The sequence below is a fragment of the Eretmochelys imbricata genome, chromosome 10, assembly GCF_965152235.1.
Source record: "Eretmochelys imbricata isolate rEreImb1 chromosome 10, rEreImb1.hap1, whole genome shotgun sequence".
Classification (NCBI taxonomy): domain Eukaryota; kingdom Metazoa; phylum Chordata; order Testudines; family Cheloniidae; genus Eretmochelys; species Eretmochelys imbricata.
Window position 1 is genome coordinate 44,032,501 of NC_135581.1, and position 25,901 is coordinate 44,058,401.

At 41.0% G+C, this 25,901-nt stretch overlaps 1 protein-coding gene across 7 annotated transcripts in view; it reads left to right on the forward strand.

Annotated features, from left to right (window-relative positions):
• The window catches only part of MYO9A (myosin IXA), a 452,172-nt gene that overhangs the window by 401,038 nt on the left and 25,233 nt on the right, over nt 1–25,901 (forward strand). For 6 of the 7 annotated variants that reach the window (XM_077828555.1, XM_077828556.1, XM_077828554.1 and 3 more), the window contains 11 exons: nt 1–18; nt 1,705–1,827; nt 2,511–2,660; nt 5,739–6,052; nt 6,879–8,597; nt 12,185–12,275; nt 12,786–13,001; nt 21,463–21,575; nt 22,990–23,147; nt 24,668–24,891; nt 25,455–25,571. The exon at nt 1–18 is cut by the window's left edge and continues 93 nt beyond it. In XM_077828555.1, the coding sequence (XP_077684681.1) occupies nt 1–18; nt 1,705–1,827; nt 2,511–2,660; nt 5,739–6,052; nt 6,879–8,597; nt 12,185–12,275; nt 12,786–13,001; nt 21,463–21,575; nt 22,990–23,147; nt 24,668–24,891; nt 25,455–25,571 (3,243 nt within the window). The remainder of the gene's footprint in view (nt 19–1,704; nt 1,828–2,510; nt 2,661–5,738; nt 6,053–6,878; nt 8,598–12,184; nt 12,276–12,785; nt 13,002–21,462; nt 21,576–22,989; nt 23,148–24,667; nt 24,892–25,454; nt 25,572–25,901) is intronic. The other variant, XM_077828557.1, reaches the window with a different exon arrangement.

The window sequence follows — 25,901 nt, forward strand, 5'->3', positions numbered from 1 at the left end:
TGCAAATATTCCTTCCAGGTTAGACGAAGTGCTTTTACTTTTTATTCATTTCTGATAAAACATCATATCCTGGTAGATTGAGGTGGCCCATTTTTTACACACACTCTTATTTCTAAATGCAGGTGAATTTAGAGTTCATAAAAGTGAGTGAATAATATCGCTGGCTGGAGCCAGGCATGGAGGGTGGTCATGTGCTAGGCCAGCTTTGCCAATGCACCTAAGTTCTAACTTGCAAAGCCTCAGCTATTCTAGTACTGAACCAAAACTGCCAGTCATGCAGTTGTTTGCACAGAAATGTGTACCTAATTTTCATGCATAATTGCACACAGACATCTAAAATCAAGACCATAATGTCCATTAGACTCTAGAATGAATTCACTCAGCCACATTGTGACCTAAGAGGAGTCAAGTCCATGTTTCCAGAAATGAAATTATAGTGCGCTAGGCCCACTGAACCTCCTTAAGGTAGATATCTCTATCAGAGGTTACAGCCAACTGCAGAACTGAGCCTATTCCTAAACCAAGCAGAATTCTGCCTAAACTGTAGTTGGGCCATATCAACAAAGTGGAATAGTTATGGGTCGATTTTATTTTAAGTAAACCTTTTTTCAATCACATTTTCTTAATTTAATATTTTATTATTGAGCTCTCTATAAAGAAGTTTTTTCATAGTAACTGTGAGCCAGATAATCTCTTCCGTTTAGGAATGAGCTCATATGGCAGCCTCCTGTTACTTGTTTCTGTTTTTGTTTCCTTTCGATGAAGATAATTTGCTCAGGCCAGTCAGCCCTAACTCAGGGAGCTGGCATTTCCTGCCATAATCTGCTAGTGTTAAATGCATTTAGCCATCATGCAGAGGTTCCCAAACCTCACAGCGCCGGGGAGGCTGCCTTGTTTCACACAGACTTGCTTATTCAAAGGAAATATTTCTTTTTACCTGGTGGTTTTATCACATTTTTTTCTGTGTGTGTGGTTCTTTCATCAGCAGCTACCACCCAGTTTGTTTCCTGTAGTAAGACGAATGGATGGCAGCTATTTATGGCATTGAGAATACTGCCATGGCTGTTACAAAAGCTGTTAGAAGGAAGGACTGTCATTTCCTCTGTAGGGAACCTGAACCCCTTCTTCCTTTGGGGTATCTATCTTCAAGGACTCTAGCAAGTCTGATGTTTGAACCATCAAAATGGTAATGTTGTGAAGCTCTGTGTTTTCTGAGATACTCTGCAGGTTCTGGTAAATCCCTCCGGTAATGATTGTTTCTCAGGATTCACTGCACATTTTCACAGAATCTCTTGAGTGTTCCTCTGCAGGCAGACACTGCAGTATCTCCTATTTGTCTTTCATACAATTCTGAAAGTCACCAGTACTATAATTTACCCAGGGTCATGGTAGATTCTCCAGCGCTGACCATTTTAAATCAAGATTGGATGTTTTTCCAAAAAATCTGCTCTAGGAATTATTGTGGGGAAGTTCCATGGCCTGTATTATACAGGAAGTCAAACTAGATGATCACAATGGTTTCTTCTGGCCTTGGAATCTATGCATCTGTAATAATGAGGGAATCTTTGAATACTGCAGTTCTTGAATGTCAGTTATGTTTCTGCTAATTTACTAAAACATACCTCATTTGGCCAGCAAATAGTTATGTAACAGTGACATAGCACTGCCCTTAGAATTTAACTCTGGTGGCTTCTAATTTTACAGGACTTTGTGGACCATTTCCATGTTCTTCTGCCACAAGGAATCAGCCCATCTAAGCACAACATCCATGATTTCTTCAGGAAAATAAAGCTCAGTCCAGACAATTATCAAGTTGGGAGAACAATGGTAAATACTTACCCACGGCTCAGACTCTGCACTGACAAATAAAGTCTGCCTCTATGTGGTAACTTGGTTTTCATACACGTTTGCATTGACACGACTGTTGTCCCACTTTACCAAAAGGAAATGGATTAAGTGAGAAGGGTTTTAATCATGTCATGCACAACACAAACTACTAGAGGTTGTTGCTTTCTGTGAAGCCAGGATGGTCTGATCATGCTATTTAAAACAAGTTAGCCTCCAATAATCACTCCACGCTTTGTCACATAACTTACTATTCTATGCTGTGTTGTTATAGCTGTGTCGGTCCCAGAGTATTAGAGAGACAAGTTGGGTGCGTTAATATCTTTTATTGGACCAACTTCTGCTGCGGAGAGAGGCAAGCTTTTCAGCTTACACAGAGCTGCTCTTCTTGTCTCTCTAACTTACTGTTATGAGTTACTCCTCACTCTAGAAAGGGAATTTACTTGTCGGCTGCTATATCTTGTGATACACATCCAACATTTCACAGCCACATACTGTAGGTAACTGTCCAGAAGCCTTTCATAGGTATCCCAAAGTAAAGTCAGATGGTAAGCTCTTTACTTGAGAGCATTCCAGATACAGATGTCTGTGGCATTAACTCGTGTCTCCTGTGGCTGGGGAAGCATGACACACATTGTCTTCATTCCTCATGTGCTGCCTGTTAGGTTTTCATGAAGGAGCGGGAGCGCCAGCTTTTGCAGGATTTGCTGCATCAGGAGGTGCTCCGGAGGATTATTCTCCTGCAGCGTTGGTTCCATGCTATACTGGAGAGAAGGCACTTCTTGAACTTGAGGCAGGCAGCAGTGATCATACAGGTAGGTGATAATACTGTTATTCACTATGTATAGCATCATTATTGTGCCTGGCACTTTGCAGACACAAAAGACCAGGTTCCTGCCCTGAGGAGCTTACAATCCTATTATAATGAATAATGACAATGTACTTCTACGGCAGGGAAAGGCAGATTAGAAAAGGAAAGCTTGTGACACTGGAATCCTTAAATCCATTTAAAGCGCTGCTGCAAAAATCATCTTCCTGGCTCCTCGCTCTGACCACATCACCCCATCTTTATATGCTTCCTCTAACTCCACCTTAGTCCAACACAGCCTATTTGTCTTCACTTTTAAGGCCCTTTATGGCCTATCCCTGCCTAGTCTATCATCTCTTACATGCTATAGACATAGACTCCACCAATGACACCACCCTTGATTGCCCACGTGTGAAACTTTCCAGCATGCACCATCTTGCTTTCTCCCATGCTGCCCAACGTGTGTGGAAGTTGCTCCCTGTAAAACCTCTCAAAGCCGAAACATTATCCTCCTTTAAACTTCTTCGTAAAACCCATCTATGCTGTGATGCCTGCAAAACTCAATGATGGGTAAGCAGCTGGTGCATTATGACCCATTGCTTATGACCCTGATCACAATTAAGGCTAAGATTTTTATCACGGCTATTTTAGTAAAAGTCAGACAGGTCATTGGCAATAAGCAAAAATTCACGGAGCTTGTGACCTGTCCGTGACTTTTCTAAAAATAACTGGAGGGGTAGGGCTAGGTAGCGGGGAGGAACTGACAGGCCGAGCCCCCTACCATGGCAGGGGGCACAGCCCCGGCTCCAATGGCCACAGCAGCAGGCGCAGCTCTGGGATGCCACGAGGAGGGCGCGCGGCCCTGGCTTCAGCCCCCTGGGGAAGCTGCAGGGCTGGAGCGCACGGCCCCGGCTGCAGCCCCCTGGGGAAGCTGCTGGGCTGGGGCGCACGGCCCTGGCTGCAATCCCCACCAATCCCAGGACGCTGCAGTGCTGGGGCACATGGTCCCAGCTGCAGTCCCCTGCAGAAGCGCCGGGTTGGGGCACACAGCCCCAGCTGCAGCCCCAGGTGGAAGCTGCAGGACTGGGGTGCACGCACAGCCACTGCCAAACCCAGGATGCCGCAGGGCTGGGGCACACAGCCCTAGCTGCAGCCCCCAGCAGAAACTGCAGGGCTGGGACTGCAGGGTCCTAGTTCCAGCCAGCCCCAGTTGCAGGGCAGGGCACACAGTCCCACCTCCACCTCCTGAAGCCGTAGAAGTCACAGAGGTCCGGTAAACTCACGGAATCTGTGACTGCTGTGACCAAATCGTAGCCTTAATTATAATTCTCTCACTGTGAACCTGTGCTTCTCTCATTTGTTTGTCATGTCAACCAAGTGACTCTCATTTTAAATTTTGTAAGCTCTTTTGGGGAGAGACAGTCTTTGTTATATTTTTGTACAGAGCCTAGCACAATGGAGTCCATTTCCTAGGTGCTATTGCAATATAAGTTATATGAATCCATTTCTTTATCATTGGTGGTATCATTTTTTGTTTAATTTGTTTCTTCTCCAAGGTAATTGGGATAGCATATTTTATGAGCAGAGATGAGAGAGGGAGTTCTGTACTGTATTGTTCAGCTATTGATTTCATATTAAGAAGGTGTCAAGGTTCCTCCCCCACTCTGAACTCTAGGGTACAGATGTGGGGACCTGCATGAAAAACCTCCTAAGCTTATCTTTACCAGCTTAGGTCAAAACTTCCCCAAGGTACAAAATATTCCCCCCGTTGTCCTTGGACTAGCCGCTACCACCACCAAACTAATACTGGTTACTGGGGAAGAGCTGTTTGGACGCGTCTTTCCCCCCAAAATACTTCCCAAAACCTTGCACCCCACTTCCTGGACAAGGTTTGGTAAAAAAGCCTCACCAATTTGCCTAGGTGACTACAGACCCAGACCCTTGGATCTTAAGAACAATGAACAATCCTCCCAACACTTGCACCCCCCTTTCCTGGGAAATGTTGGATAAAAAGCCTCACCAATTTGCATAGGTGACCACAGACCCAAACCCTTGGATCTGAGAACAATGAAAAAGCATTCAGTTTTTTACAAGAAGACTCTTAATAGAAAATAGAAGTAAATAGAAATAAAGAAATCCCCCCTGTAAAATCAGGATGGTAGATATCTTACAGGGTAATTAGATTAAAAAAACATAGAGAACCCCTCTAGGCAAAACCTTAAGTTACAAAAAAGATACACAGACAGAAATAGTTATTCTATTCAGCACAATTCTTTTCTCAGCCATTTAAAGAAATCATAATCTAACACATACGTAGCTAGATTACTTACTAAAAGTTCTAAGACTCCATTCCTGGTCTATCCCTGGCCAAGACCAGCATACAGACTGACACAGACCCTTTGTTTCTCTCCCTCCTCCCAGCTTTTGAAAGTATCTTGTCTCCTCATTGGTCATTTTGGTCAGGTGCCAGCAAGGTTACCTTTAGCTTCTTAACCCTTTACAGGTGAGAGGAGCTTTCCCCTGGCCAGGAGGGATTTCAAAGGGGTTTACCCTTCCCTTTATATTTATGACAGAAGGGAACAGTTTTTCAGAACTGGATGGGAAGACATTAGCGATTGAAGTATCTGGTTTGAAAAACCTACCTGTATAACTCCCTGGAAACACTGGGTCACATCCTGGCAAAATCAGCCTAGTCCTTCATCCTTCCCAGTTAGGCACAGCAAGCAGTTGACTTTGGATCTGACTTTTAGATGCACTCTTAAACTGAGGCCTTGTTACTTATCCAAGTGGCTATTAAAGATTCCAGGAAACTTTTCCTACCAATAGTGGTCTGACCTGGTGTCCTGGGCAAAGTTTACTGTGCCCTCTTTCACAGATCCACAGGATCTGTTCTATGCCCCAGCTTTTAAACCCTCCCTTGGAGGAACCCCGCCAAGGTGTCCCACTCTTCCTTAGGGGTAGGCCATACAGCCTGAATGCCCGGCACATGTTTATTAGGAGAATGGGTTTGTTTCATGAGTCTTGCTCTCTAAATGAATCTGGTACCAGACACATTACCAAGAAATGTTATCTGTTTTTTCTGCAGAGGTACTGGCGTAGTTATCAGAGTAGAAAGCAAGCTGAAGATTCCCTAGTTGATCCTCTTCTTCTCAGCAATGCAGCACTCGTTCTCCAGGCCTACTGGCGAGGTTTTGTGGAGAGGCGAAGGTTCCTGCAGATGCGGGTTGCAGCCTTCATTATTCAGAACTATTGGCGGGAATGTTCTAGACGTAGGCATGCCGCAGCCATGTGTATACAGGGAGGCTGGCGAGGATACTGCGCAAAGAGACTTTGCAGGGCCAAGAGAAATAAAGTCATCCTATTGCAAGCAGCATGCAGAGGATACATAGCACGGCAAAGGTAATGTGATCAACCTCGGTGGACACAAAAGTGAAATGTTGAATAAAGATGACTGTGTAGCAGGAAGGCTGTGTGTTTCGGAGCAATGACTCCCAGCAATTGGCATGAATACTAGCATTTTTCAGGCTTTTGTTACTAGAACATCAAGTTCCCCTTCCTTGGTGTGCTTGGGCCCCTGTGCTGCTGCTACATGCCTCCCACTCAGTTGTCCACTCTCTCTGTAACCCACAGTGGAGCTTAGTCTGCTCCAAACACGAGTCTCCTGATCAGCAGAGCCTTCAGTTGAAAGCACACAGCTGAGGCTTTACTCTGCTGAGGTGGTATAACTGTCTGAAAGGGTTGGGGCTCACTAGTCTACTGTAAACGAGATGAGAGCCAGAATAATGACTCTAAATACGCTGCAAGTCACTAGTACCTGATTGTACCTCAATCAACCCAGCTAGAAAGCTGGTATAGAACATGACCAAAACACTAGATGTTGCATTTGAACTGTGCTTCCCTGGGTATATTAATTTACAAAAGAAAACAAAAACAAAATACTGAGAAAGTTTAGAGCCACCATTGTCAGGAAAGCAGCAGTTCTCACTAATAGACACCAGTGTCATTCACAACTGGGGAAAGAATGAAGCAGGTGAAAATTCAAAAATCATGTTATGTAGAATACCCATGTACAGTGTCTCAGCTGATTTATAAATGTGTGTTTAGCTAAGGTATTAAAACCAAACACAGGCACTTTCTCTTAAACGTCTCTTCAGAATCAATACAATGTATCCAAGCAATGGAAGAGGAAACACTCTAAAAATCTGCTGTTTTCTCATTCTTGCAGATTTACAGCTTTAAAAGAGGAGAGACTAAAAGAGAGAGAGCTGGAGAATGGAGTGTCAATCAGAGAAGAGGATGGACTGGAGGCAGATGCTATGAAAATTAGGGGCTCAGACCCATCTAAGTGGGAGGATGGCTCATTTGAACAGCGGGTGAGAGCTGTAGAGGAACATAAATCAGTAATAGAGAATAGTCGGGTGAATCATGCTGATCCAGTAGATGGCTCTGGAGACTTACTGTACAAAAGACACGAGAGAGCCAGCAGCCAAAGTGGCATGGACATTGAAGAGGAAGTAGTTGTGAGAGAGAGGCCCAAATCACTGGAGGATCTCAACCAGAAAAAAGTGGTCCGCGCGAAAAGAGAAAGCCGGAGAATGCGTGAATTGGAACAGGCAATATTTAGCTTGGAATTGCTTAAGGTCCGGTCCACTGGGGGGGTGTCTCCCTCAGAGGAGCGTCGGTGGTCCACAGAGCTGGTGTCGGAGGTCCTTCATTCTCCACAGGGAACCCCAGAGAGTGAAAGCTCTCAGGGGAGCTTAGAAATGTTAAGCTGTGAGGATACTCAGAAGAGTAAACTTGATTCTCCAGTTTTAGAAGAGCAAGACATGCAGTCTGTCTCCACTGAGACCCAGGACTCTTTACTTCACAGTCCTAAGCCTGATTTGCAGGACACAACCTTCTTCTCAGCAGATGTGAACAGCAACTTATCTAACAGAAAAAGGACACCATCAAGTTCTGAGTTACCAGAGAGTCCTGCTACTAAGGAGCGGGTGGTCTGTGATACCCAGAATCTTATCTACAAGATGCATCCAGGAGAGACCTTCATTTCTAGAAATCTGCCTACTTTCTACATTCCACCACAGGACACTCAGAAAGCAAATCAATCACTGGTGGAGAATAACTTGAAGAACAAACTAATGGAAAAGGAAGAAAGACCAGTTATGTTTCCTGGGGTTCAGAAAGATACGGAGCCAGGCAAGCAGGGCCCGGGCAAAGCCTTGGACAGAGAGAGAGGAGAAAACCCTCCTGTCAAGCAAGAGGAAAGCCTAGCTGCTCTTACATCAGATGCACATTCTTCAGACTCTGTTATCAGGAGACTTGAGAAGCTGAATGTCGAGAAGGAAGAGCGACAAAAGCAGCTGCAGCAGCAAAACGAGAGGGAGATGATGGAGCAGATCCGCCAGCAGAAGGAAATTCTGGAGAAACAACGCAAAGCTTTTGAGCAGTTTGAGAGACAAGGGAAGGGAGAGACCTTGCAAAGGACTGAGCACAGCAGAATCAAGGAGCCCTCACAAGAAGTGTCTCTCAGACCCTCCAAAAAAAAAGACAACAGGCCTCAATCTCTCCTCATCCTGAATCCCCAGAGCAAAGGGGAAAATTGCCAGACTGTGAATACAACACCAACCTCATCTGTGGATATTAAAGGGCTCACTGTTGCAAAGAAAGGGAGCCCCCCAGCCCACATAGCACAAAAGAACAGGCCTGTCAGCATGTTCCTGGAGCGAAAAGAGGGTCAACCTGGAATGACACAGGAATCAACCAGAACAGATCGGTGGAATTCAAAACTGGCTGTAGAATCTGGGGACTTCTCTAGCAGCCAAGCTGCAAGGACAGAGCGCCTCAGGCAACCCCGAATTCCCAACCAGAGCACCGATGGCTCTTCTAGTGAGCCGCGGGCTAGTGCTATTTTCTTCACACCAAAAGACAGTCATTTCAGCCTCCTGTGAGTAGAGCATTTGTTTCTTTGCTTGCTTTATACCATGAGAGGTGACTATTGAATGACCTTTCCTGAAAATAGGATTGATTTCGACAGGTTTGCAATGAAACAAAGAGCCACATGATCAGTTTTGGGCACCTCATTACCAGAAAGATGCTGATAAAATGGGGAGGATTCAGAGAAAAATATCAGTAATTATTAGGAAGCTGGAGGGATTGACTTAAAAGGAAAATTAAAAGAACTCTCATGCAGTGCACACCATACAGCCTGTGTCAGGTGACTATGGAGAGCCATGCTAACCATCTACAGCAAACATCTGAAAAGTGTTAACAGCAAGAAAGGAAAGAAATTACAGTAGCTAGGGCAGTACAAAGTGGTGTGAGTAAGAGGGATGGGATGAAAGTAAGAAACAAATTGAAGAGAAGTATCAGAAAAAAACTTAGTTTTATTATCTGGTAGAATAAATTATTATAATTATTATCTGGTAGAATAGATTCCCAAGGGAAGTGGTAGAATCTCCAATAATTCACACATTTAAAATTACAGTGGGCAAAATAGTAGTGAATGGTCAACTAGGGAACAATCTTGCACTGTCAGGGAAAGGGAGTAAATGCAGATCTTGTATGCACTATGCTTGTAGCCATGGCTGTCCCAGGATATTAGAGAGGGAAGGTGGGTGTGGTAATGTCTTTTACTGGACCAGCTTCGGTTGGTGAGAGAGACAAGCTTTCCAGCTATACAGAGCTCTTCTTCTTAAGCAAGCTGTTCCAGCTTGCATTTAGCTGTGATGCTGGGAGAACCTTCCCCCGATCTGAAGAAAAGCTCTGCGTGTCTCGAAAGCTTCCCTCTCTCACCAGCAGAAGTTTGTCCAGTAAAAAAAAAAAAATTTCCTCACCCACCTTGTGTCTCTCTAGAGCAGATCTTCTCCCTATGGAGAGTGGAAGTGCTCAAGCTTTTGAAAAAGTCCTGCTGTGGATAAAGTTATACATTTAACAGTCTTAACAGTATTAGAAACAACTGCATGGAGTATGGGCAGTTCTTTGCAGGTTAAATGGTGGGTTCATTCCAAGCGCAAGTCATGGCAGCATTTTGATCCTGTGCTCATGTTTCTTCCCTCGCAAATCTGCAGGTCAGACTGATCTGAGATATGTCTACACAGCCGACATTAAAGCGCTGTGTAGAGACCCCTCCCGCCCGCCCCCCCCCCCCCCCCCCCCCCACACACACACTCTAAATAAGAATGATCACTATAGGCAGCATGGCAGAATTAGTCAGTGGTCAGGCAGATGATATCTGGAATCGTACATTGTGGCCCATATGAAAGAAGGCCCTGAGGTGACTGAGAGACCAGCAGACAAAGGTGGAACTTAGCTGCAATCTCTAAACTAGGCCTGTCAATTAATCACAGTTAACTCATGCGATTAATTCAAAAAATTAATGGCAATTAATCCCACTGTTAAACCATAGAATACCCATCAAAATTTATTAAATATTTTTTGATGTTTTTCTACATTTTCAAATATATTGATTTCTATTACAACATAGAATACAAAGTGCACAGTGCTCACTTTATATTATTTTTGGTTACAAATATTTGCACTGTAAAAAACGATAAACAAAAGAAATAGTATTTTTCAGTTCACCGCATACAAGTACTGTAGTGCAATCTCTTTATATTGAAAGTGCAATTTACAAATGTGGATTTTTTTTGTTACGTAACTACACTCAAAAAAACAAAATAATGTAAAACTTTAGAGCCTACAAGTCCACTCAGTCCTACTTCTTGTTCAGCCAATCGCTCAGACAAACAAGTTTGTTTACATTTACAGGAGATAATGTTCACTTCTTAATTACAATGTCACCTGTAAGTGAGAATAGGTATTCACGTGGCACTGTTGTAGCTGGCATCACAAGGTATTTACGTGCTAGATGCACTAAAGATTCATATGCCTCTTCATGCTTCAGCCATCATTCCAGAGGACATGCTTCCACACTGATGAGGCTCATTAAAAAAATAATGCGTTAATTACATTTGTGACTGAACTTCGGGGAGAATTGTATGTCTCCTGCTCTGTTTTACCCGCATTCTGCCATATATTTCATGTTATAGCAGTCTTGGATGATGACCCAGACATGTTGTTCATTTTAAGAACACTTTCACTGCAAATTTGACAAAATGCAAAGAAGATACCAATGTGAAATTTCTAAAGATAGCTACAGCACTCGATCCAAAATTTAAGAATCTGAAGTGCCTTCCAAAATCTGAGAGGGACGAGGTGTGGCGCATGCTTTCAGAAGGCTTTTAAAAGAGCAACATTCCGATGCAGAAACTACAGATCATGGACCACCAAAAAAGAAAATCAACCTTCTGCTGGTGGCATCTGACTCAGATGATGAAAATGAACATGCATCGGTCCGCGCTGCTTTGGATCATTATTGAGCAGAATCCATCATCAGCATGGACGCATGTCCTCTGGAATGGTGGGTGAAACAGAAAGGGTTATATGAATCTTTAGCGCATCTGGCATGTAAATATCTTGCGACACAGGCTACAACAGTGTCATGTGAACACCTGTTTTCCTGGTGACATTGTAAACAAGAAGCAGGCAGCTTTATTTCCTGCAAATGTAAACAAACTTGTTTATCTGAGTGATTGGCTGGAGTAGGACTGATGGGACTTGTAAACTCTAAAGTTTTACATTGTTTTATTTTTGAATGCAGTTATTTTTTGTACATAATTCTACTTTTGTAAATTCAACTTTCATGGTAAAGAGATTGCACTACAGTACTTGTATTAGATGAAATCAAAAATAGTATTTCTTTTGTTTTTTACAGTACAAATATTTGTAATAAAAATAAATATTAAGTGAGCCCTGTCCACTTTGTATTCTGTGTTGTAATTGAAATCAATATATTTGAAAATGTAGAAAATATCCAAAAATATTTAAATAAATGATATTCTATTTTTGTTTAACAGCGCGATTAATCGCAATTAATTTTTTTAATCGCTTGACAACCCTAGTCTAAACTATTATTTTTTATTATTTATTTCATTTAAATCAGTGCAACAATTAACTTGATGCTGTATAAGATACAAAATGAAGACTATTCTTGCTCTAAAGATCTTGCAGTTTAGTAGATAAAACCCTGTGGCAGGCCCAGAAGAAGGAATAACAGAGGAAATAAAAGTTCTTCTTTTAGACAGTAGCATGGCAATGAACATTTTTAATATGATTTTCTTTCTCTTGTCACTTAATTTTTTTTCCATTCCGCAATTTTACTTCCCAACACAAAGCACTAAAGTTAATCTGTATAAGAGCTACTGGCAAATGTGCAGCAAAGATGATGGTTCATAGTTTAACGAAGGACAGGAGATCTGTTCATTCGTGCTTTTTATCCTCACTACGGTGTTTATTGGTACTAAGTGTATGCTGAATAACTAAAGATAGCATCCCTTAAAACACATGAAATCAAATTGCAATTTATTCTTGATCTGTTGAGTTGTACATACTCGAATGTTTCTGGAATCTGGACTGATGTTATGGGTGAACCTGGGCGAGGAATTTAAATGTCTTTTTGTTGTTGTTGTTGAGTTTCAACAAGGAATCTTCAAATCATCAGATCCTTTCGAAAGATGAGCTACCTAGAAAGCCACTAAAGTTCCCTGGGCCAGGCAGAGGGGGGGTAAGTTACAGCTTTCTTATTTCATCTTTCAATTGAACAAAACTTATTCTGCAAGTTTCCTCTCAAGTGTTTGAAGAGAAAACAGAAGGGTGGGTGATGTTAAATTACGAGTCTGTGAGAAGGACGGGGGGATACTAATGGTATGGAAACATTAAAGCCTTCTCTTCAGGATACCCCAGTTAACACGGGAACATACCAGTGCAGAATTGCCAGACATTTTCTGCCATGAATGCCCTAGTGATAAACACTGTAGAATGCTGGCATGTCTTGTTTTGTTTAACATATGTTTTGATAGCATCCATGACTGTCCATTTTCCCAGTGCTCTCTTTCATTTTTGTTTTCCCCAATCCCCTCCACTGTCTGTGATACTTGTGTGTTATGTGTGGATTAGCATATTGTTCATGGAGTTCTTAAGGCTGTACTTGACCTACCCTGTGATGTCAAACATCAGCAGAATCACCTTTTCTTTTAAAACATTTTTGTGTTATCTGTTTTATCATTTGGTCAAGCAGGTTGCCAGACCGGCCCATAAAAAGAAAGCCCGCATGGCGCGGACGCGCTCCGATTTCTTGACTAGAGGTACTTTTGCTGATGGGGAGGGGGATACGGAGGAAGATGATTACGATGACAATTTTGAGTTCCTTCTCTTCCCTGACCAACCTCCTCACCTTGAGCCAGGGCCTACAGCCAGACTTGGGCAGGCCTGTCACAGTGACTCCGAAATGGTAATTTTCCGACATGCGGGAAAACAAAGGGAGCAAGCAGCTGTGCGGGAGCATTTCTTTGCTAACCCTTAGCTGTACTGACACCCTACACCGCTTCTTCTCCCACTGATAATGATGCTGTAGTTGGGTAATCCCAGTGAACACAGCAGAAGCAACCTCAACAAATTGGGGGGGAGCACTATTGTGTTTATATCAAACCTTGGCGTTGCCTTCAGGATGGATTTGACAAAGACACCTAATGAAAGTAGTGCTTCTAGCTTTCCATCAAGCCAGAGAGCTACAGTATGTACCTAGTACAAATGCTAAGGATCACCCTGCCAGCGATCATGAAAAAGACTAGGGCATAGGGAAGGCTTGCAGGACTTATGTAGTTTCTCTGTAGACTTACAAAGACTGTTTATCACATTCTACTAGTTTACAGCAATAGCCATAGCCTGCCTAATCTCCCTCTCCTTTGACAAGATTCATTGTACAGGTGATCAGAAAAGATCTAACCAAACAAATTGTCCCACATACAAACAATTATTTGATTAAGCAACAAAAACTCTAGCTGTATCTTACATTTTCCCTATTAGTTTTGATTGTTTATCTTTCATTACACTTTCTGGCCATTTATTTCCCTTTTAAAATAGTGTTTCACTTATTATTTGAGGCCTGTAACTTCAAAGAAACTAGTTTCTGGCATCAATTTTTTTTCCAAGCTAAAAGAAAATGGGAGCGAGACCACATGTGAAAATGCAGATATCTGCACAGGAAATGTCTCATGTTTCCTACCCACTCGTTCAGATGGTTTAGACCATCTCTGTCTTACACATACACACACAAAATATTTTAATTAATGCTAAAGTTGTGGCAGAAAACTGACCAAAACTGTGAACTCCATAGTTCAGGTAGGCATTTCATTTTGGAGCTGTGTTTCTCTGGCTAGGGATTGGAGATCATATGGCATGTTACCCCACAGGTGATATGAACATCCTGCCACACACACTATAGATACAGAAGAATCATCTTTATCATCACCCCATGCCTTTACTGGGAATTTCTACAAGACTACCTGAAATGAGGTGGCACTTCTTTGTTAAACTCCTTTTTTGTTTTTAACAATAGCTGTAAAAAAAAATCCTTAGGGTGAATATTCTTTGCGGAGGGGAGGAGAAGAAAGTGGATTTTTGATCCAGTTGACTCTTAAGATTTCTCTTGTTACATAAGAATGGCCATACTGGGTCAGACCAAAGGTCTGTCTAGCCCAGTATCCTGTCTTAGGACAGTGGCCAATGCCAGGTGCCCCGGAGGGAATGAACAGAACACGTAATCATCAAGTGACCCATCCCCTATCCCCCATTGCCAGCTTCTAGCAAACAAGAGGCTAGAGACACCATCCCTGCCCATCCTGGCTAATAGCCATTGATGGATCTATCCTCCATGAATTTATCTAGTTCTTTTTTGAACCCTGTTCTAGTTTTGGCCTTTACAACATCCTCTGGCAAGGAGTTCCACAGATTGACTACGTTGTGTGAAGAAATACTTCCTTTTGTTTGTTTTAAATCCTCCTTAGTTTTTGAATTAGATATACCATCATTAGTGTCTGTCAGAAACACTGTTACAGTCTGTCAGTAATATTACTTTACAGGCCCAGTGCCGCTCTTTTGATGAAAGTCATGGGTGGTTGATTTGCAGTTCCTCTCTATTTCCTGCTTTAGTCACAGTAAAGGAAACTGGGAAATTATATTCAAGTAATTTTATAAATGACCAAACTGATTTTTTTCTTAAGAAATTGGATCAAAAAAACAAACTCTCTCTGTCAGATCTGGAGAGTTACATTTCACCTATAGCTGAGCTTCTGCAGTTTGTAGTATAAACGCCCGAACTGTTGAAATTCTCACTGCCTCCGTTATGGCAAAATAAAAACCACTATTGTAAAATAAAAAGGGGTGGGGGGATGAGGAAAGAAGTAATATTTGCATGCATGGACTTTAAAAACATCTGTGAATGTTTGGAGGAAAGTTCCCCCTGGAGAAGGTGCACTCATATTGGGTCTGTTTGACTGAAAATAAGGAGTGCTGCTGAAGACAGGACTAGGCTGTGGTAAAGGATCGAGTACAATGACCAAAGGAACTGACACTGAATAGGCTCTTTGGAAACTAAATTCGTGAGACTCCAAAATATTTTCCTCAAAGTTCACCTTGCTGCAGTTCTGTTGGCTCCTGTGTTCTTTAGATTATTTACAGACCAAACATCTAAAAAGAGATTTTTAAAAGCTATTTTAGATAAACTGATTTAAGGGATTCTGCACTGTGTAGGTAAGCAATGCCCTAAGCTAAGTGCATGCTGTGTTCCTGGAGGTTTACCCTGTTACAAAGCATTAGTTCTTTTAGCAGTAGAAATCTTTCACACTGGAAAACTCTGCTGAGATGCAAAAGGGTGCTGGGTTCACTGTTAGGATGGATGACACTATCCTTGGAAGGGTTTTAGTTCATGCCTCTTATTGGAAATGGTCCTATGATTTTGCTCACTGGGTTTAACAACAGTCATTGCATGCAAATAGTCCTAGGCCTGTCTCATCAGTTCACGCTATGTATCATCTCTCCTTCTGTATCACTTACCCTCTGTACTACTCCGTCACTCTCTCTAACTGGTGGTTGGGCACGCACAGTGGTATCATCTGGGAGCAGTCACTTGCACGACCAGGCTCTGCTTTCTAGCATATGCTGAATAGATACATTGTTGCATAAAAGTACTGTATATCTGTATGTTTTGTAAATATATGCAGCATTTCCATCTGTGTTCTATATTGCAGGACTAGGTTTGAGACCAGCTCTTTGGAAGCGACAGCTTTTGGCTTCTGTATTTCAGAACCACCTTGCCTTTGTCTCAGTGCTATTTTAGAACAGCAAAATTTATGGACTGTTCAAGTGATGCAGTTACCAGAAGCTGATTAGCATTTAGATGTTAATAGCATAGCCCTTGCAGTGCCTGAGAGACTGTTACATGTGATAAAGCAACTTAACAATACAGCAGTAGGGATGTGAGTTGGTTTCAGTACAAACCAGAGAGTACATGAATGTGGGTGTGTATTTGTTGTTTGCCTTAAGATTTCAATACAATAGGAAGGACAGCCAAGCAATCTTCCTTTGAATGGTGGTGGTTATTTTAATGAGAAAAACAAATTAGTTTATCATACATGCACAACAGCTGCTAATTATCAAAAGTCAGTTTTTAGTAAATGTTTTTGGTGTGCTGTTCATAAGCCAGTGGTTGCTGAATACATGAAAGAAAAACAGCGTGTGTGACACTGATAAGTAAAGTACTTTTTGATTCAGCTGCTGCTGTTATTACTAGCCTGCCTGTTTGAAGTCCTAGTACGGTAAAACCTGCTGATGTCCTGTGTGCAAAATCAATTTATTTGTGTAGCCTGTTGGTAGGTAAAGGTGCAATAGATGGTGTTTCTCGCTGGCACTGTGGTATGCACATATCTGCAAAGAGAGTCTTCAACCAGAGGTGAAGTTGAAGGTGCAAATGTTGAATCTGATTGCTTAATACAAAGTAGACTTTGGTGACAATAGTGTGCTTGACAATGAGTCCATCTCTTCAAAGGTTGCTTGGATTTTCTAGTCAGCAAATTTCTAGTTATCAAACAGTATGACAAGTACAGATGTCATGTACAGCTTATCTTAAAGGATTAATAGAGCTTGTTTTTACTTTTAAACAGAGAGCTTGCAATCTCTTTTATCATGTATGTAAGAGAGCTTGGCTAGAGAATCAGTTAAAGCCACATTTGAGATGTCCTGTGAAGCATTTATCATTTTGCAATGATTTGTTTAGATAATTTGTGAGGGGAGTGGGTGAAAGTCTTTAAATGCCATTTACCCTTTTTCCCCAAGGTGTTTGAGGTCATATTGAAAATGAGAGAATAATGAGGATACTCTCACTGTACCCTTCTTAATGAAGCAGTGACGTGAATTTTGAATTAAAAAAATGAAAGTTCTGAGTAACTCCAGAATTTTGTCACCCATTGTCCAACTCATAAAACAGACAATCCATGAACTTGAGGGTTATGACTTCAATAAAGATCCATGAAATTAGAACCCTTGTCATAAGCTATCACTAATCAGTGGGAAATGCATCTTATGAAAATCCTTCAATCCAGCATGATGGAACAAAGCACCATCTGCATCTGTCACAGTCACATATATTTGTGCAGCATGCACATACTAAATCTAAACTCAGCCCATATTATTGCAGAGGAAATTAATTCCCTCCTCTACCCTGCCAGACCCATTAAAGTCCACCCCCTGCAGCCTGCACAAATAGATGCACCTTGCAGTGTGCTCTAAAGGTCAACAAACCAGCCCTGTTCTAAATCCGGGGATAAAGCCCCCTGACAGAGAACACTTTGCTGCCAGCCACCTCTCTTTTTAAGGGCAATCCAGCTTGAATGTCTCTGTCAATTGCAACTATGGCAGTATGGCAGGGAGGGAGACAGTCTCTCAGGTCAGACAGTCCCAAGCTATTCAGGGCTTTATAAGTTAAAACCAACACATTGTATTCAAAAATATAGTCAGTTGTTAAAGTAGTTGTTTATATTTTTAATAAAAAACAATCCCAAAGTTATGGAAGAGCTGAAGAGGAGGATAGCAGAGTAGCGATTGCAACCTCAATGGTGCCAAGAAAAAATAATTTAAATAAAACATATCTAATAGTTTAATGATGATCTCATATACCCCTTATATCTGTTTCACTATGCAATGTGCATCAGGAGACCTTTCCTCTTTACACGGTATATCCACACACAAAAAAGATGGCTTTTTTTCAGTCCCCACATTGTTAATATCCAACAAGCAAGATGGCAATGATCTCCCTGCTGCATTTTGTCCTCATACAAAAAGCCCATTCAGTAAAGCTAATTATTTCCCTATCTATAATACTTGTTGGTGTTGCTCACATAAACAACTACACTATGCAAAGTATCTGAATTCTTTTTATATTTCTGGAAGTTTTATGCAGTGTAATCATGATGACCACTAGAAGAAGCACTTTGTCCTTGCATATTCCAACAATTTATTACCAAGAAAATTACATCAGCTTTGATCATCACATCCGCACCATGTTCTTTCTTTGAAGAATCTGATTTCATGTCGTGCTCTTGATGTAAAAAGCATACACAGATCCTTTCATCAGACTTGTCGAAAAAAACACACTACCAGCACCATTGTATGTAAAGCCTCTGTGGGTATGTCTGCACAGCAAAGGAAAGTCCGCGGCTGGCCCGTGCCAGCCGACTTGGGCTTGGGCTGTGGGGCTGTTTCACTGCTGTGTAGAATTCCGAGCTTGGGCTGGAGCCCAGGCTCTAGGACCCTGCTACGTAGAAGGGTCCCAGAGTTCAGGCTCGGGCTCCAGCCTCAGCCTAGAAGTCTACACAGCAGTGAAAAAGCCCCGTGAGCCTGAGTTGGCTGGCATCAGCTAGCCGTGGGTTTTTCTTTGCTGTGTAGACATACCTTGTGTGCACACAAGCTTTTGGTTGCTTTGATTTGCAAGATCAGATGTGAGGACTGCTATAGACCAGCTGTGAGCTGGAAGGACATTGTCATATTGGCCTGCAGACCAGCACAACAAACCTTCCACACTACTTTTGGAATTCCCACAGCCATTGTTGCCAGAACCAACATGGAGCTTGTTTTAAGCTGAAGCAGAGCATAACTAGGCCAAGAGGACAGCAAACATGAACATATTTCTTTCCCCTTTACCGCTTACAGTAGTAACCAAGCTTAATGTGTCTAATCCTGCGCACTCAGACCACATGAACCATGCAGTATCAGAAAGATCCCCAAACACAGAAGTGCACTTCTGAGAAATTTCCCTATAAAGTCTTATTTTTACACATATCAGAGCTAAGACGTTTCTGTGGATAAGGATAAGTTATCACAAAATAGGGTTGAATCCACTGCAATCATTGAGACAAATATTTTAACAGGTTTATTTTTAAACTGAGAGGTTTGTACAAACTGTACCTGCTTTCATGAGCGTCTGAGGTATCAGTTACTGAAATAGGTATTTCATTGTATCCATATATTGTATCTATGTTAACAGCTACTGTTGTTTCGGTATGATAGAATTTTTTTCTTGTTTCTTGAGGGTATTTAAAATATATCTTTAACGCAACATAAATAGACTAATCAAAATACTGGAAGAAGATTGGAATCCTATTCTGAGCCTCAGTGCTGCACAGCTGACCTTGTTGGAGAAAATCCACAAGCTTCAATTCAAAGGGGAAGAAGTTTTATTTATATTATTATGCGGCTTCTTATTTCAGTGTTAGTAGTGCTTTGCGTATGCTGCCATCTGCTGGCTGACAGGGTTAAAACACCTTAAATGTCTGGAAAACAACGTCCGTAAAACAAATAAAATAAGCTCTTAGACAGTAACAGTTTTTTCATTACATGGTGAATGTTGTTCTCCTGGAATCCATATTTTATGTAATTTTGGTTAAAACCTTTTTTATATATAGATTACTCATGGATACAATGGAAAAAATGGCTATATTGAAAGAAATGCATTAAATATAAGTCAGCATGTTCAGCTGATCATAGTGTTTTCATTTTTAAAAAACAGTTGTATAGAACAGAAAGAGATCACACTCCTTGAAATGCATGAGAGTGCCTCATAACACTCATCTTGCTGGAGAAGGTGACACTCCTGTAAGCATGAACCCTCAATGTCTTTTTGATTGTAACATACAATCTGGTTTTACAAAGTCTGACTTTCAGCTCCCATGATGTTTGTGCCAAATGTGATGTTTTCAGTAAGATGGTCACAACCAGGAGTCAGGTTCAGAAACCCTAGTTTTAGCTGACAGTAGTTGCATAATGACCTGTCATTTTTAACATGTCAAGAAATGTTTCTCACCCCGTGATCTTTCGGGCTGCTCTACTGAGACAAATGGCTGAGTTTTCTTTCAGTAGTCACATTGATGTAGTCACCAAATGTTTGCAGTGTTTGCAGAAGCTGGATGATTAAACAGACCCTCTTCAGCTAATCCTCTTGTTTAATATGGCCAAATCTCTTCTCCATGCTGCTTCAGGAATATCATGCATGTATAGCTTCGCATGCCAAATGAAAAAGGATCTACTCAAAGTCACAACTTTCACCAGGCCTTTTTCTTTTAGAAGAGAAGAAACAAACAAAAAATACTATCAACTAATCAAACCATTTCCTCCTATAGGCTGGGCAGGGAAAAAAGATTTATTATTTATTTATAATTTTTAATTATCTGTGCTTGGACACTACAGTAATGGGGCTATCAAAGTACATAGATTAGAATTAAATTACCAACCTCAGCTGGCTGCCTCAAGACATGTTTTTGGACAACTTTTTAGAACCATAACTATTGCTCTTTCAAACCAAATTTGACATAACATTGTGAAAACAGCCTCTCTATTATAACACGCTAGGGAGATTAAGAAACTACCATCTCTGTAATATTGTTTTCCCCTGAATGAGAAATAATCAAAATAAGGCAACACTTAAAATCAAATAGACTTAATCCAAAAAAGCATATATTTTCAACACTTTGCATACAGTATTGTTCATGGAATTCTTTTTGAATGTAATGAGCTGTGCGATTTAAATCCATTCACACTTCAAAAATGTACCCACAGCATTTTAAGCTATTGAGAAAACTATGAATTGTGCTATTAGTGATTGAACATGGCATATGTAATTGCTTTATATTACCTCCTCCTAAATGGTGTGTCTTCATTTTAGCAGGCCAGTCCACTAGCACTTTGAACAAATCAATTTTTTTTTTAGTCTTCTAGAGAGTTGAAGACTAAAAATCAAAACTTGAATACTGAGGAGGATGTATTAATATCTTATAGGGTACCCTGATACATTGGCCTCTTAACAATTTCATTGTTAGCTGGGAGTATCTGCTGGAAATTCTGTTGCAGACAGATGAAGATAAAATGAAGAGTTGGACTGATCAGTCAATTGAGTGTTCCAACTGGCTGAACATTCTTGGTTGCTTTGTAATGTGGACAACAATGTGGGTTTATGTGAAGCAGTTTAAAATATCCATTGCTAAATCTAATTTAAGGGATGCTTCTTTGGGAAGGAGTTGTTTTGTTAATTCTGTGTGAAAATATGTAGTTAAATACAATGCTGAAGCCAGTATGTTTTGCTGTACTTGAAATGTTCTGCTCTTCTAGGAGGCATTAAGGTTTCTTGTTGCCTGTAAGTGGATCATCGATAGGTTGGACCAAGCCTATCCATTTAGGTTTCACCCAATTGTTAACTTTTTGACAGCCAAACAGAAATCAGGACATGTTTTAATGATAGCATATAACATTTTCAGTTTTTTGTGTGTAGCAGATGAAATCTCAAATTGTTCTAGGAGGTCTTTGTCACCTGTAATGCTAACCAGTCTCTTGATTTTAAAGTATTTTTATACTTGTAATTGTTGCAGACATTGCAGCGTTTCACATCAAGTGAAGGCCAAGCAAAGCTTCATAAAACAATGTCTCAGGGTGAGATTGGGAAGCTAGCAACTGTTCAGAAGAATCTATCTACCGACAGAAGGTATGAAATATATACCTGATGGGGGAAGAGCTGAAATGATGGGAGAGAATGAGTCCAACCCATGTCATATTTGATACCCTTCAGATATTAGGGCAACTGGCTCAGTCACTGGATTTGCAATCTATCTTTTCAAGAATTTTTGTTAAATTAAAAAGTTTTATTTCATATTACAAAAGAATGGGATAATGCAACCAGGAACTTTTATGTAACAAGATATATAGGCCTTAATTTTCAAAAATTTTCAAATTTCCTGTGCAAAACTATCCAGTTGTCAATGCAACTTGTAGTTTCCCTGTATTTCATTTCTGATGGTTCATGGCACTTAAGTGTGTGTGTTTGAAAATGTGGCCCTTAAAGCTAACTGCAAGAATCAGAACAAATCACAGGCCTGGGTAGAAATAGAAAACTGTGTGAGAATCACTGTGTTGTGTCAATCAAGCAGGTAGGGAAGAATGCACAATGAAATGGAATAAGCATTACAGTGTAAAACCCACATCTCACTAAAGAAGTACAATTTAATCACTCTGTACAGAATTTTTTCCAAACTCACTTTAACACTGAATGAAAATACATATTTAATATAAGTTCAGTATCCAATATTAAGTTAAGCAATGTAGACTTATCTAAGGATAAATTATCATTGAGAAACAGTGGCAGATAGAATTCTGAAGTGTTAACTGTAGTGCTGGAATCAAAGACACACACTTCCAGAGTCAGTTGCAGCCTGGATTACAGAGTCATTCTGAGTGGGCCGTATGTTAACTTTATCCTTTTCCCCATCTGAGAAAGCCCAGCTCCATCCAGACTAGACATCTGCATTTTAGTCTGCAGAAGAGAAGAATGAGGGGAGATTTGATAGCTGCTTTCAACTACCTGAGAGGTAGTTCCAGAGAGGATGGTTCTAGACTATTCTCAGTGGTGGAAGAGGACAGGACAAGGAGTAATGGTCTCAAGTTGCAGTGGGGGAGGTTTAGGTTGGATATTAGGAAAAACGTTTTCACTAGGAGGGTGGTGAAACACTGGAATGCGTTGCCTAGGGAGGTGGTGGAATCTCCTTCCTTAGAAGTTTTTAAGGTCAGGCTTGATAAAGCCCTGGCTGGGATGATTTAATTGGGTATGGGTCCTGCTTTTGAGCAGGGGGTTGGACTAGATGACCTCCTGAGGTCCCTTCCAACCCTGATATTCTATGATTCTATGATCTGCTAGGATGAATACTTAGTGCTTTTCTTTTTTTGCCTAGATTTCCCAGCAGTGAAATAGATCCATGTTCCAAAATACAGTTGTACAGTTTGTTTGTTACTCTTGGAAGGAAGGAAGGAAGGAAGGAAGGAAGGTGCATGGGAATCAGTTAGATTTGGAAAAAAATGGAAATCATCTGAATTAAAGCAATTTCTCTTTTCTCACCTATTTACAGGCCTCAGAGAGCCAAGATGAGATTCTGGGTGAAAGGGAAACAGGGAGACAAGAAAACACCCAGAGAGAAGCTTACGACCCAGTCTGAGCTGCTTGAGCTGTATGCAGAGCAAGAAGAACCAGGTATAGAGATGATTCCTGGCCTCCAGCTTGATGAAGGTAAATGTGGGGGAGGGATATGTGGCAGTTTTGCCAAGCTACTTTCAGGTATTTTGGGGGTCTGCAAGGTTGTACTTGACGTAGTCGCTTGGAGACACAGACCGTAACCATTTTGAAACTGAACGGTAAGAGTTAAACAATGATGTAGTAATATTAAGTTCATTTATTTGGGGTAAAATACATCTAGAGACTGTTATAATCAAGCAGAGATTTTACAGCTTCCATGTTGACATTTTGTAGCAGGGTTGGACAAGCTCTCCTTTAATTATACATTTTGAAGTTTTTCTTGATAAATTCTTGATAGTGAGTGAATGAGGCTATATATTAGAGTGATGGAATGAGAGTGGATGCTAGTTTTCACTGCAGAATTAGAGAATTTCCCTGAGTAGGTCAGGTGAGCGCATTGGGTGCAGGGTTGAAGACTTGAAACACATTGATTACTTTAAAAAAAATAGGATAAATAGTCAAAACAGTGTCATATTCCCAAACAAGAAACTTTGGTTTGTAAATAAGTGTATCAATAATTTAAGGAAAGAAAACTATAAATGTGGTGTTGTTGTTTTAAGATAAATTCAAGCAGCTGAAAGCAAAGAAATTCAGCTCTACCTAGCTTTGGACCTGTGGCTCTAGAAAGGTCACACACTTCAAATTTGATGTCTAGTTCACCACTAAGCCTTCCATTCCAGCTGAGCCTAAAAGCTGCATTATTGCTCTGAGTGCCTTCCCTCTCATTTTCTTATTTAATGTGCTGGGATCTCTGCAGAAAATGCTTCTGAAAAATATTTTCTCTACTCTTGAGAATCTCCCACCTCCTTCTGGACTCTGTGGGAGGCAGCAGAATTAGGATACAGAGATGGTTATTTGTTCTCTCTTGTGTAGGGCTGCTGTCTTCTCCATAAGTTGCAGGAAATGCCTGTCTAATAATACTTGGCACATTCCATTTTGAAAGTACTGTACAACCATTAAATAACTAATTCTCATTGCACCACTTTGAGGTAGTCAGGTGTTCTCCCCCTTGGACAGAGGAGGAAACAGGCAGAGAGGCTAGGTTGATTCCACTCTGATAAGTGATGTACAGATATGACACTTTCCTACTCTACTCCCTGTGAATATTCAGAGTAATATCTGCTAACTTTAGTAATATTTTGTTTCCTCCTTATTACCCTATCATGACCATGAGTACAGCTCAGAGAGAGAGAGAGCTGGGTTCTCTTCTGGTTTACACTTTATCAGCAGAATTGTTCTCTAAGTTACCATCACAGAATTGGTGGTGGTGATGAAAGAGAGACTCCAGCTTGATATTCAGGTCCAGGGTGGAACTTGTAGTACTGGCATTTGGGAAAATCATCTTTATTATTTGTGCACTGAGCATATTTGAGAAGAAGTTCCTGAGAGTAAATATTGCAGCATTTTATGTTTTAATAATGAAAAGTGATAAGAAATTAACAACATGATGGCGCTTCTGAGAACTCAAAAAATAATCATAATCTGCTTTTCTCTTTCCTAACTTTTAATTGTAGAGTTGGGTCCACATCACCTGACACCCCCAAGGAGTCCAGAGCTGTCAGGCATCTACAGAAGGGAGTTTAAGGAGAACAAGGAACCATCTCCTAAAGTGAAGCGTAAGCGCAGTGTGAAGATCAGCAGCTTGGCACTGGAGCCTGTGCAGTGGCAGAATGACTCTCTGCAGATCATAACCAGTGCTGGTGACTTGAAAAGCATGGATGAGTTTCTCCTGAAAAAGGTACGCTCGGCCATTTTCACTTCAGCATAACCACAGTAGAGAAAAGACAGAATTCTGCTGCCTCATACATTACATAGTCAGGGTCACCTCTTAAAAGAGCTGCAGTGGCAACATTTATATCACAACTGAGACGACAGTTTTAGATCAAAAGCTGCAATCTTGACTATGGCCATTCTAAATAATTTTCCAGAGTTAGGAGTTACCCATATTATTGTGTTATCCACAGTAAATATGGTGGGCAGGGTTTACTTAATCAATACATTTTTTAATACTGGGAGAAAGAGAAAACACTCCTCTTTGGTCTCCAAAGGAAAACAACTTATCAGCTAATTGGCTATTTTAGTTCCACACCATCAGAACAAAATGAAAGGTCTCCAGGAAGTCATGGAACTGATTGGCTAACTGACTGGCAAGGAAATAATGTCTAAATGCAAAAATCAAAGTGTATTCTCATAACCTTTCAATATCGAACGATTGAATCTGCTTATAAGAGGGCAGTTTCTCCTTAATAAGTGGTGCTGGTGCAGAAAATGGAATGTTGTAATTCTTTCTGTCATTCCCAGATGAATGATCTGGATAATGAAGATAGTAAGAAGGACACACTTGTGGATGTGGTGTTTAAGAAAGCATTAAAAGAATTCCGGCAAAACATCTTCAGCTTTTACTCATCAGCTTTGGCAGTAAGTAAAGGTGCTGTCATGTCAAGTACAAGTTTAGAAGAGTAGCACATAGAAAACTTCACACCAAGGAAGAATGAAGGAAAGGTGCCCTAGCTTCCCACCACAAAACCAAATTATAGCATCTTAAATGCACCATAAAATAGTGGAGGAGACTCAAAGGAGGGCAGAAACTTTATGGATTTAAAAAGTTTATTCAGTGAAATACACATGCTCCTCTCGTGGTAAGCTGTGTGCTGTGTCTGGGTGCCTTGAAAGTGAGATGCTTGTACAATCTGCTCAAATGCTCTTGATTCTGTAAAATTGTAAATCTGGTGTAATGACTCCCTGATA